Source organism: Neoarius graeffei, chromosome 25 (assembly GCF_027579695.1).
Source record: "Neoarius graeffei isolate fNeoGra1 chromosome 25, fNeoGra1.pri, whole genome shotgun sequence".
In the NCBI taxonomy this organism is placed as follows: Eukaryota; Metazoa; Chordata; class Actinopteri; order Siluriformes; family Ariidae; genus Neoarius; species Neoarius graeffei.
The window spans coordinates 43825617-43838566 of NC_083593.1; the positions used below are offsets into that span (position 1 = coordinate 43825617).

Consider the following 12950-nt stretch of genomic DNA (forward strand, 5'->3'; position numbering starts at 1 on the left):
CATGTACGGTAAAAGGCTAAAACAATTCAGATCTACTAAAGAAGCCACACTGGTTCATGTGTAGAAAACTGAAGTCACTACTACAGCTATTTTGTTTTTATTGGCTCATTCTACTCCAATATTTTTGAAGTGCAAAATATTTCAATCCAACGAAACACTTTGCTGGATTCAACATTTGACAATGTTTATAGTGCAGCCTTAGCCAACTTTTTTTTGGTATAAAAATGATAAACAACAAAAGAAACATAGCCATTGTGTAAAAAAAAAAAGGAAAAAGTGTGACAAATCCTGAACAGCTTCTGAAAAACTTACTCCTAATATGCTCTAAAACCAGTGAAGGACTTGTGATGATTATTATGGGCAACCATAAATTATTCAAAATCCACATGCTTCCTGCAACTCTCCTAGCACCATATCTTATGGCATACTGGCATCAGGTACAGCCTTTATAAAGCTCAACGATCAGTGTGATTTGTTAAAAAAAAAAAAAAAGCAGACTTAAAACTTAAACACTGATCAGTCGCACAACTGTGATCACCTGTAATAAGGTACGCATTTAGGAGCTGAACAAAGAAGCCCTGTGCGCTTTTTGGCAAGATTTGCTTTGCTATGCTTGTAATGCAAAATCCTCCACCGACTAGATCATTTCTTATTAGGTGAGTGACAGCACTGCTGCTTGTTAAGACCCACCTTTAAAGGCATCATTTCTGGAAATGAAAAGGAGGCGAAAGACGAATGGCCTGGTCTGTTCGTTTTTGTACCCTCCTCCCGTTTCCTCGCTCTGTCCGTCCTCTGGCCTGCTGCTTTTATTGGACAAAAAAGCAAAGCGTGAAACACATGCGGCCATTTCACAGCCGTCTCAGGCCTTTTCCCTCTCTCAGCACCCTCAATCTATCACTTGCTTTTCCTTTTCTCTTGAGAAGAAAAGCTAACGCTTTGCACATTTTTCAGCAAAATAACTCAAGTTGCACAAACAGCCCTTTCATTTAGATATTAATAAAAGGACAATCAAAAAAAAAAGCAACAATTCAACCATCTAAGCCGTCAATATGGAAATTAGTCTTCGATGTATTTTCATTGACTACGTTCAGACTGCACCCTGAAACGACCCATATCCGATTTTTTTTGCCCGTATGCGACCTGTATCCGATTTGTTATTGACAATCTGAACGACACAGATCCGATTTTTTCACATGCGACCCAGGCCGCTTGGATATGTGGTCCTAATTCCGATGCATATCCGTTATTTTCACATGCGACTGCAGTCTGACCGGACAGGTCGCATTCATGCGACCTACACGTCATCAACAAGAGACAAACGTCACTATTCTGCGTTGGCTAATCCCGCCTCTTTGGTGGAAAACAACAACATTTGTACAGTTTTCAGAATTTAAATAGACTTTTATAGAATTGATCAAGCTAATGGTGGATTTGGTAGGGACCTGGATGTTGATCTGTTAGCCTGATTAAATAAAACAGTTTCTATAACTGATTTATAACTTAAACCATCCTGTATTACAAGATTATAAGATTGTTCTGGAAATTTCCAGTAATTTGACACCTTCGGTCTCATTAGTCTGCTGCCCACATTAATCAGATTATTGTGTGAGTTACGCCGCCGCCACAAAAACCACATCGCCAGGTCTCGCCTCATCTCCATCGCAAACTGCACTGGTGTTTCTGCACCTTGAGCCAGTGCTGAGAGAAGTTGCAGAATTCAGCTGGCTATAAACAATCTAAATAAATATTTATAAAAATGTAGAAAAAGTTTATTAATATGACGAAATAAATATGTGCAAATTATTAAGCCTGAATTAAGAGTTTTGTAATACAGCGGCCGCATCCCAAATGACTGCCTACTGAAGCTCGAGTGCACTATATAGAGTTTAAAAATCCATTACTTCCTAGTAACATGTAGTGCACTTATATAGAAATTAGAGAGACATTTAGGAGTCAACCCTCGTTACCAGGCTACACGTTTTCATTTCAGTTCAGAAACAAAAACACACACGAGACCTCACACTTTAACACTAACCAGATAATTAAACGAACAAACCAAAAAAAGAAATCATTAAACATGAAGAGTGTGCTTTTTTTTTGTTTACGTATTACGTAGATGTGCTTATTACGTGTCAATTTGCGCATGCGGGACACTTTTGGGTCGTTTTCCGTTCATATTGGAGATCGCATACAAGTCTCATATAATTGGTAATGTGAACGGCCTAACAAAAAAATCGGATTTCACAACAAATCGGATATGGGTCGTTTCAGGTTGCAGTCTGAACGTAGTGATTGACGCACAAGCGAGTGAACGTTCTGAGATACCGTGGTTATCTTTAAAGCCCCGTGCGACATGTTGGAGCATGTAAGGCTCTCTGACAGCAGATTTCTCCTCATTCCTGTCTCCAGACAATCAATGGCAATCGAGCCTGAGCAGGGATCTATTGGATTTCCCACTGCAGCCATTCTTCTCAACAATACTGCAAAAATCACACTTCTCCTCAAGCATTATATAAATGCCAATGTGGAGAATACATGAGGTAGTTATACTGTATTCTGTTACATCTCACTGATGGTTTGAGTATTACAGCGGCGATAAAGAATAGATAAATTCAGCTCATAGATAAATCACAGCACACATTCCTACTAGATGGAGTCAATACACTGGTTGACGTTTTCTCACTAGAATTTAAATGTGATGTCTTTGCAAGATACACTGTTTTATCTGCTCGACAGTCTTTCAACGATCGTCTTTCAATCTTCTGGGAGCCCGAAACACCTTAAAGTCACGGATTTACATTTATCCCGGTGTATAACCACATACGTTTCCAATTAATTTAACTGCAGTTGCTGAATAATTCACGGTATGCACTGAATAAGTTAAATGAGGGTCAAGGACTGTTCATATCATACACAATATTGACTATGGGTGAGTGTAAAGCTGTACCGTCCATAACTACAACATTACCAGTAATTTATTGACGCTGAACATTTTTTGGCCTGATCTACTTATAAACTTATATTTTATTACTGTCTTTTGAATTATTAAGAGCGCTGGAAGTATGTGAACTCATGAACTTGCATTGTTCCTTCCTACTAAATCTCATTGAAACATAAATCCTTTCCTTCAGGTTTATGTTTTTGTAACTGTTATTGTTGCTAATCATATACAGCTTTTGGTCCTCTTTCCTGCTACACTTCATGTGAGTTGCGTTAGTGCAAATATAAGTTAATATCGTATTGGAAATCAAGACAGCATTAAAAAATAGGATTGAAACGCATTTCTTAGACATAAAAAACAAAACAAAAACAAAACCTTATCTCAGAAATTGTGATGATTTTTTTCACGACTTTTCTTTCATCAGGTCTGGAAAATGTTTCCATGATAACACTTCATCCACAACAGTGCACGTGGCAGTGCATGCTAGCGCATGTTAACCACACACAGTCAACCAGTCAAGTCCACTGAACTCCTCTCCGTCTCATATTTTCAACTTCCAACATGAACACAAATACGAGCACCTCTCCGAGCCCCAGCCGTCCATCAGTCAGCGACGTCTGATTCAGAGAAATGGATGGCTTCCTACAGACTGAGCTGCTTCTTTCATCTCTCCAAAGCCCTCTTACAATGATACAGTGAGTGCTATCATATGTGAGACATAGCTGAGACATGGGCCTCTACAAAACAGATGAGGCGTCCAACGTGAAGTGAAGGAAAAGAGTATTAGCTTTCTTTTAGCTGATAAACTGTCCTCGTTTGGCTTCGACGTACAAAGGTCAATATTTAAACAGGTCTTTGTGGGAATCCTGGGAAGCTTGAAGAATACTTTTGAGGTAATCATGTTCAGTTTAACTGGTAGAAAAAAACCCTTCTCTGTCGGAGGGCTTTATAGATTGCAGTTTGCTGATTGAGTGGTTGGAGGTTTACGAAGTCAGATATGGTGTGGCTAATTTTATAAAAAAATATGAGAAAAGATTTACAGGTAGGGAAAGAAACGGAAAATATACTTCATAAAGTTTCTACAGAAATGAGATGTTTTGAACGTGGCTTGCACTTGGTGAAGGACTTTTGTTTGAAATGTTCAGATCCTTGAGAAACTTTTTTTTTTTTAACTACAGTCAAATCTTACCACAACTATTAGCCTACTGGTTTGGCATAGATTAACCAAATACTGTATTAGCAAAGCTGTCAAGTATATAACTCTGCTTTACCCCTTGTTTCCTCAAATACATGACCGTTCCAAAGTTTATAACCACTTTCATTGTCTTAAGTACTTAAATTGTGATAAAGGTTTGTGATTGATATAAATGCAAACAGATAAATGTAAATAGTTACTGCCCATTTATACTTTTTTCTGAACCAAAATGTATTTTTAATAAGCGACTTAACAATAACATGATCATTTTACTACAATGGGGCGGCACGGTGGTGTAGTGGTTAGCGCTGTCGCCTCACAGCAAGAAGGTCCTGGGTTCGAGCCCCGGGGCCGGCGAGGGCCTTTCTGTGTGGAGTTTGCATGTTCTCCCCGTGTCCGCGTGGGTTTCCTCCGGGTGCTCCGGTTTCCCCCACAGTCCAAAGACATGCAGGTTAGGTTAACTGGTGATTCTAAATTGACCGTAGGTGTGAGTGTGAATGGTTGTCTGTGTCTATGTGTCAGCCCTGTGATGACCTGGCGACTTGTCCAGGGTGTACCCCGCCTTTCGCCCGTAGTCAGCTGGGATAGGCTCCAGCTTGCCTGCGACCCTGTAGAACAGGATAAAGCGGCTAGAGATAATGAGATGAGATGAGATTTTACTACAATACCAGTCAATAGTTTTGACACACAAGATTGAACGAGACCGTCAATGACGGCGTAGCTCACTTTGGCTCCGTCTAGTCCAGAAGGAACGATCTAAAGTGGGCCACCTTGCACAATAAATATTGCAAGCTATATACACTATATACAAGCTATATATAGAAGCGATATACACCCTAGGAATACCAACCTATTTGTCAGAAAGAATGCAAAATGGCGAGGAATTGACCAATAAGAAGCGATTTTTGTTGAACTGCTCATTAAGGCTTAATTAGTTCATAACTTCATTAATAACTGTAATTAAGGAAATCTGGGTTGAAGTTATATGCACCCTCGGTACCCCTACCTTCATGCCAGAAAGAATCAAAATCAGTGAAGAAATGAGGGAGAAGAAACAATTTGTGTGGAAACTGCTCGTTAGGGCTTAATTACTCCATATCTTCATTATTAATTGCAATTATGCAAATTTGGGTACAAGCTATATGCAGCCCAGGTGGGCCTACCTTCCTGCCAAAAAGAATAAAAATCGGTGAAGAATTGAGAGAGAAGAAGCGATTTTCGTGAAATGTGGACGACACCGGACATACGACGGACAACACATGATGGGATAAGCTCATCACCTGTCAGCCGGATGAGGCAATAAGTACTTTTGATTGTCTTAAATATTTTCCCCTAAAGGCTTTTAAAAATGTTTCTCTAAAGGCTTGTGGGTCAAATTTGTTCCTAACATCTCATCTCATCTCATCTCATTATCTCTAGCTGCTTTATCCTTCTACAGGGTCGCAGGCAAGCTGGAGCCTATCCCAGCTGACTACAGGCGAAAGGCGGGGTACACCCTGGACAAGTCGCCAGGTCATCACAGGGCTGACACATAGACACAGACAACCATTCACACTCACATTCACACCTACGGTCAATTTAGAGTTACCAGTTAACCTAACCTGCATGTCTTTGGACTGTGGGGGAAACCGGAGCACCCGGAGGAAACCCACACGGACACGGGGAGAACATGCAAACTCCGCACAGAAAGGCCCTCGCTGGCCATGGGGCTTGAACCCGGACCTTCTTGCTGTGAGGCGACAGCGCTAACCACTACACCACCGTGCCGCCCTGTTCCTAACATATAATATAAAATTACAGTAAAATGTATTTTATCTACATTTTCATATATACTTTTATTTCTAATTAAGAATACAGTTTTTACCTTAAAAGGAAAAAAAAAACAAGAATCTACTCAAAATTAAATGTTTTCCCTGAACAGGATTTTATTTATTTATTTATTTATTTATTAATACAGAAGTAAAGAGGAGCGTGGCCTTTTTAAGAAGTTTAAGAAAAGCCTCCTGGGTGAAGTTTGTACCTGGGCTTATCGAGGATTAAGAATTTCTAGTGTTTGAATTTTCATTATTATTATGAATATAATTGAGTGTAAAAAAAAAAAAATCCTAATTCCCTTCTCTGAGCAATTCTTTCCAAAACTGTTGACTAGTTGCATACATAAAATCATCATCTCAGCAATAAATCTGATTAAAATGTTTTTCCTCAAATAGTTGAACTGAGCATCAGAACACTGCCAGTATTATGGCGCAATAAGCAATTATAGAATTGAAGTATTAAGGAGCCGTAAAATATGCTTTACTTTATGTCAATATTCCTCGGAGCTGATCATACATTTTCTCTGAAAATGATTACTCCTAACACTTATGGTGTGTAGTTTGTGTCCCAAATCACATACACATAAATAGCGAGGTGAAATACTGTGCTGCCCGGGGATTCAGCATCTACCAGTATCAGTACACACTATTTAGTATGGTACTATGTAGTTTAAGACACATCATTAAATTTGATATACACTATAAGGCCAAACATTTGTGGACACCTGATCATCACACCCATATGTGGTTCCTTTCCAAACTATTGCCACAAAGTTGAAAGCACACAGTAGTATAGGATATAATGCTGTAGCATTACAATTTCCCTTCACTGCAACTAAGCAGCCTAAACCTGACAATGCCTCTGTGCACAAAGTGAACTCTATGATGACATGGTTTGCCAAGTTTAGTGTGAAAGAACTTGAGTACCCTGATCTCAACCCGACTGAACACGCTTGGGATAAAACGAAACACCAACTTCACACCAGGCCTTCTTGTTGGACATCAGTGCCCAACTTCTTGTGCTCTTGTGGCTGAATGGGAACAAATCGCCACAGCCACGGTCAAAAATCTTCCACGAAAACTGGAGGCTTTTATCACAGCAAAGGAGGAACAATTAATTGTCCATGGTGTTGGAATGGAATCTCAATACTCAGGTGTCCACATACTTTTGGTCATATAGTGTATCAAATAGATCAACGATAATGTAAAATAATGTTTTTACTTTTTTTTTTGCAATAAATGCACCAATATCTCATCATCTCTAGCCGCTTTATCCTGTTCTACAGGGTCGCAGGCAAGCTGGAGCCTATCCCAGCTGACTACGGGCGAAAGGCGGGGTACACCCTGGACAAGTCGCCAGGTCATCACAGGGCTGACACATAGACACAGACAACCATTCACACTCACATTCACACCTACGGTCAATTTAGAGTCACCAGTTAACCTAACCTGCATGTTTTTGGACTGTGGGGGAAACCGGAGCACCCGGAGGAAACCCACGCGGACACGGGGAGAACATGCAAACTCCGCACAGAAAGGCCCTCACCGGCCACGGGGCTCGAACCCGGACCTTCTTGCTGTGAGGCGACAGTGCTAACCACTACACCACCGTGCCGCCTCATGCACCAATCTATTATCACAATATTCAACCTGGAGTAAAATATCTCCTTGGCTCTTACAAATGCAGTGGTGGTATCAATTGAATGCAATTCCACACTTTTGACAGAGCAACAAGTGGGAATTAGCGTGAATAACAGATAAATGATGTGGCCTGAGTGACTGGCATGCTAACATTGAACAAATCCATGATGGTTGCCTAAAAGTTGCAGTGCAGGATGCCTTCAGCCTCAAAGACACAAATCTGTCAAATCCAGACAATATTTCAATTATAAAATCAGCAGTTATGGAGAAAGCATTCATCAGCGTCTTTCACAGAGAAAACCTGAGAGATTATCAAAAATATGGTGCAAGATCCAGATTTGAAAAGCTTTCATCCTCTACTGTAATCCTACCAATTTCAGTCTTGTTTATCATCAATTCCTCAATGTCACTTGTGTGGTCCGCTGAGCGAAATGTGGGATATGTGCACACCTGCTACCTAATTAATGCTCCTCGTGTTAAATCCCAATAATCCCAGTGAGATGCCATCAGTGAGAAACACTGATTGTGATTTCATAAAAGTCTGGATGGAAAAAAAAAAAAAACACAGCCTGTTAAAATCGCTACTGTAAGTCTGACAGGCTTTAATTGTTTCTTCTTCTTTTGAGTAAAGTTTGAAAGGGTCAGTAAGTTCTTACAAGCTGTTGAAGGTGGGATTAAAGACTCTAGGAGCTTGGTCAAGCCATATGGTACAATGTGTCTCAAGCTGTGAATGGATTGTGAGCAAAACACTGTACTTTTCCAGTCAGTGAACTCAGGATCAAGCCAACATTTAAAAAAACAAAACAAAGACATGATTTAGGAAGATGCTTCAAACCCAGCTTGAGTAAAGAATGAATTCATGAATAAATGGTCTCATCTCATTATCTGTAGCCGCTTTATCCTGTTCTACAGGGTCGCAGGCGAGCTGGAGCCTATCCCAGCTGACTACGGGCGAAAGGCGGGGTACACCCTGGACAAGTCGCCAGGTCATCACAGGGCTGACACATAGACACAGACAACCATTCACACTCACATTCACACCTACGGTCAATTTAGAGTCACCAGTTAACCTAACCTGCATGTCTTTGGACTGTGGGGGAAACCGGAGCACCCGGAGGAAACCCACGCGGACACGGGGAGAACATGCAAACTCCGCACAGAAAGGCCCTCGCCGGCCCCGGGGCTCGAACCCAGGACCTTCTTGCTGTGAGGCGACAGCGCTAACCACTACACCACCGTGCCGCCCTGAATAAATGGTAAAGTATTAAATAATAATAGGCAAAATTCTATATATAATACCCACAAAAGTGTAGGAAGAGAAAATTGCATTCAATTTCATTCAAATTCCACTGAAACGTTATTGTTACTTCAACAGAATATTACACTTAACAGTTATTCCACGAAATCGAGTCGTACATGAGCTCTGGGTGCGATTTGCTGGGGGGGATGGTGGGGATCATCCCCCCCTCTGGTTTTTATCTCTGCTGAAAAAAAAAATCCTCGGGGACAACTCCGTCAATAAAACAAACAAACCAAAAAAAAGTTGACATGACAGGCATGTTGTGACACAGTTTTCTATGGTCTACACTGCACTCACTTTCAAAATGACCCGAAGTGGCAGCTTTGATGTTCACGAACGTCTCCAGCAAATAGATACATTGTAGATAATAACAATATCTTTGCGTTCTATGCAGGGATGCAAACAGCGCGCCTTTTGGCGGATGCCGCCTTTTTCGCGGCCGATTTTTTTTTTTTTTTGGGGGGGCGTTGGAGTGTCTGATTATAATTTCAAAGTAAATTCTGTATTAAAATTACTAAATAAGAAAATCCGTTACAGTCCATGAAACAGGAAGTATAAGGATGAGAAAAAAACAGTTTAAATCGGAAAGCTGCGCACAATGTGAACTGCGCCATCAGAGCAAACTGTTCATTTAGTATTCATGTATTTTAGTGATTTTCGAGTCACTGTCCATTTAATCTGGAGGGAGAGAAACATCACGGCAACGCGACAAGCAATGCGAACTTTGTTGTGTGTTAGTGTTCGTGTATTTAGTCAGAGAGATAGGAAGATGAATTTACTATCTCTGGTTTAGTGTTCGTTTTCATTTAGTGTTATTCATTTGATATCATCGGATGTTATTGAGCTGTTAGCCTATTGTTACCTTAATTTTGTGACGTTTCATGATTTAAAAAAAACAAAAAACATCCCCCCTTCTGTTTTTTTGACAAATCGCACCCTGCATGAGCTGATAGCTACCGAGATGCGTAGTACCAAGTAGGCTATAAGCCATGCATGACGAGATTTAGTGGAATAATTGTTTTATTCTATCCACATTCACTGGATTTTGAGAAACAGAGCATTTTTATTTTAATTTTTTTCAAATTCGATAAATAAAAAAACTTTGTACAAAACATCCGACAAAATCATTTCCGCTTAGAGTGTAAACAAACCGGCGAAATGACAGGAGCAGTTTGTGAAAAATGCTGTAATAATAATAATAATAATAATAATAATAATAATTCTTGAAACATAAAAAAGATACGTTCTTATCATCAAATACTTTTATTCCATATTTTGTTGCTTCTTTTGTATTTTTTAGGGTTTTGCTTTCGAGTAGTTTTTATTTCATCCTCGGTTGGTTCAGTGACAGCTCCGCCATTTTGTTTTTCTCTACTCACGGTATATGAACTGATAGCCTAGTAGCAGAGCAGCCAATCAGAACATGCAATTGCTCATATCCAGTGCATGTGGATAAAATAATAAGTGTTATTCTGTCACTTGTTCATTTGGCACTAGAACTTGAGCACTTCTTATACCTGACTTTTGCACTTGTTGCACATTGGTCTGGATAAGCGTGTCTGGATGAGCATCTACTTCCAACATAACAACATACAATAAATTGTAAAGCGTTATCGCTAGGAAATGAGTTCTCACTTTGATTATCAGCATCATCCACATCATTGTCTCTTAAAACTTTCACCATTGTCATTTGTACAGCATGTGTACTGTAAGTGCTCTTCTCTGTTTTGATGATGACATGAAGGTGCATCATCCCAAACTGATCAAATTGTGACGTTCATTGTTTGAGGAAAACACACCTAGCTAGCAAAGTTTTAGGCATTTTTAGGCAGACTTACTCCATTTACCTCTGCATATGTTAAACTGACCCCTTATCCAACCTCATTTTTTGGATTTTGCAAAAAGCCTTCACAAGATCAAACATTACATAAAACATTCCCATGTTGTTTTGGTGACCAACTTGCAAAATCAGGAGAAAACTGCTCTTACATGCTGCCACTGGTCTCTGATCAGTGGACGGTAGCGCAGGAAGTACTTAAGAGGGAAGGACTCAATGTCCGGCCATGTGGATGGGCTGCTCCAGGTCACCACAAGCCTGCGTGCGTTGTTGCGAATGGGTTTGGCCACCACCTTCTCTGGAGGATCTGGTTTCACTGTGGATCAACAAGGACATTATCAAAGCTTGAGTCTACAGTGATCGTAGCACTAGGGACAGCACTGCTTTGAAAAAAAAAACAAAAAACAAAAAACCCTACCACTGGGGATTAGTGCAAACAAACAGCATAAAAAAACCCTCTATTATAAAAAGGAGAAATATGCACAAGACAATGGCGTCTATGTGTCCTTTTTCCTACTGAGCGGAAAATCTGTTTGACATAATGCGTACATCTTTGAGGGCATCCGCATTGCAACACGTCTCGAGAAAGTCTTTAGGCCAGAAACATCTCTGAATGCATGCAGTTCTTTCTGGGCCACCCCATTGAGCAGAGGTTTATGAGAAATGGGCAGAGCACAACAGCGTGGTCATTCTCTTCCTCCATCCCTGTGGTGGTTGAGGTTCACAGTGTTTGCTTTGCGGTTTAGCTTCACACACACAGAAACACATGAGGACAAAGAGATGCCCTGAACCGTGGGGGTAAGCTCCGTCCAAAACCTCCTCCCTCTCCTGTGTCTTAACTATTCATGGTACACACAGTTGGCTTAGATTTATATGCAGAGTCCTGACCTGGCATGGCTGAAACACTCTTTTTACAACTCAGAAACACTGTGTGGATATTGTTTAAACCAATTCTGGGACAAACACACGACTAGCCTTCTTTCAGCCTCTCTCAGGCTTTTATGGAAGGAGGGCAGGCGCTACTGCCTCGTACACAAAAACCGAACAAATGCATGAGTGACCTAACAGGACAAACATCAAGCAGCATGACTATGTAACAGAACATAAAGACAACAAATCAAAGTGTTCTTTTGTTCCCTCTTTCGTTTTTTTTTTTTGCCGATTTTTCAAGGGGATCGCGGAATTTTATTTAGCGCAATGTTGCTTGCTGCAGTGTCCCGCTAGCGATGAACTCCTCATGCTGTATTTCACATTTAATAAATGTTATGCCATTCAAAAAATATAACGAGTGTAAGGATGGCCAGCTTGAGCATGAATGGAAGTATCAGTGAATGCTGTTGTTAAAAATGACAGAAGTTGCACCTTGACTCATGACCACACTGGAGACCCTGTCAAGCATGCAGGTCTAAGTGCACAGTGCTCGCTGAACTGAAGTGCTTTTTCTCATGTGTGATTGTTTCTCGATACACAAATACTTTTTTATCTGTACCCTGTACTGTGGTACTCAAGACCACCTACGTAAACCAAGCCCAAAGTGTATCGAGACCAAGACAAGATCAAGACCTTGAGGGGTTGAGATCAAGTCAAGACTAAGACCAAGGCAGGGTGAGACTGAGTCAAGACCAGGACCAGACCAGTGTGTGTGAAGGGGGGTGGGGTGGGGTGACAGCCATTAACAGGAAAAAAAAAATTCAAATTAGCAATGAGTCACGTTATTGGTCACATTTGAAGCAAGAAGTTTTACATCTAATCACAGTATTGAGGTGAACAAATCAATCAGACAATGCATAGGCAATTTAGTGAAATCCCTGCAGTTGTGGTCTTGACCAGGCTTGAAATAAAATCTAGAGTCCTCCATGTCCAAGACCGAGAAAAAATGCGGTCGATTTCTAGATGAGACTGAGACCTTCAAAAAGTGGTCTTGAAACCAAGATCAGTCTCAAGTACTACAACACTAGCACCCTGCGCTCATTTTTAATGACCACGCTCACTGATACTGCTGTGCACACTCAGGTCAGCCAGCCTCATACTCTCCATTAAAGACAAAATTTAAACAGTATATCAGGTTACTTATAGTGTAGGACTACAGTGGTGCTTGAAAGTTTGTGAACCCTTTAGAATTTTTTATATTTCTGCATAAATATGACCTAAAACATCATCAGATTTTCACACAAGTCCTAAAAGTAGATAAAGAGAACCCAGTTAAACAAAGGAGACAAAAA

The 12950-nt window shown here is 40.5% G+C and overlaps 1 protein-coding gene across 1 annotated transcript in view; it reads right to left on the reverse strand.

Moving 5' to 3' along the window:
- cntfr (ciliary neurotrophic factor receptor) overlaps nucleotides 1-12950 on the reverse strand; it is a 415519-nt gene that overhangs the window by 75508 nt on the left and 327061 nt on the right. Inside the window, exon 6 of the mRNA XM_060909413.1 lies at nucleotides 10881-11044. Within this exon, the coding sequence (XP_060765396.1) occupies nucleotides 10881-11044 (164 nt within the window). The remainder of the gene's footprint in view (nucleotides 1-10880; nucleotides 11045-12950) is intronic.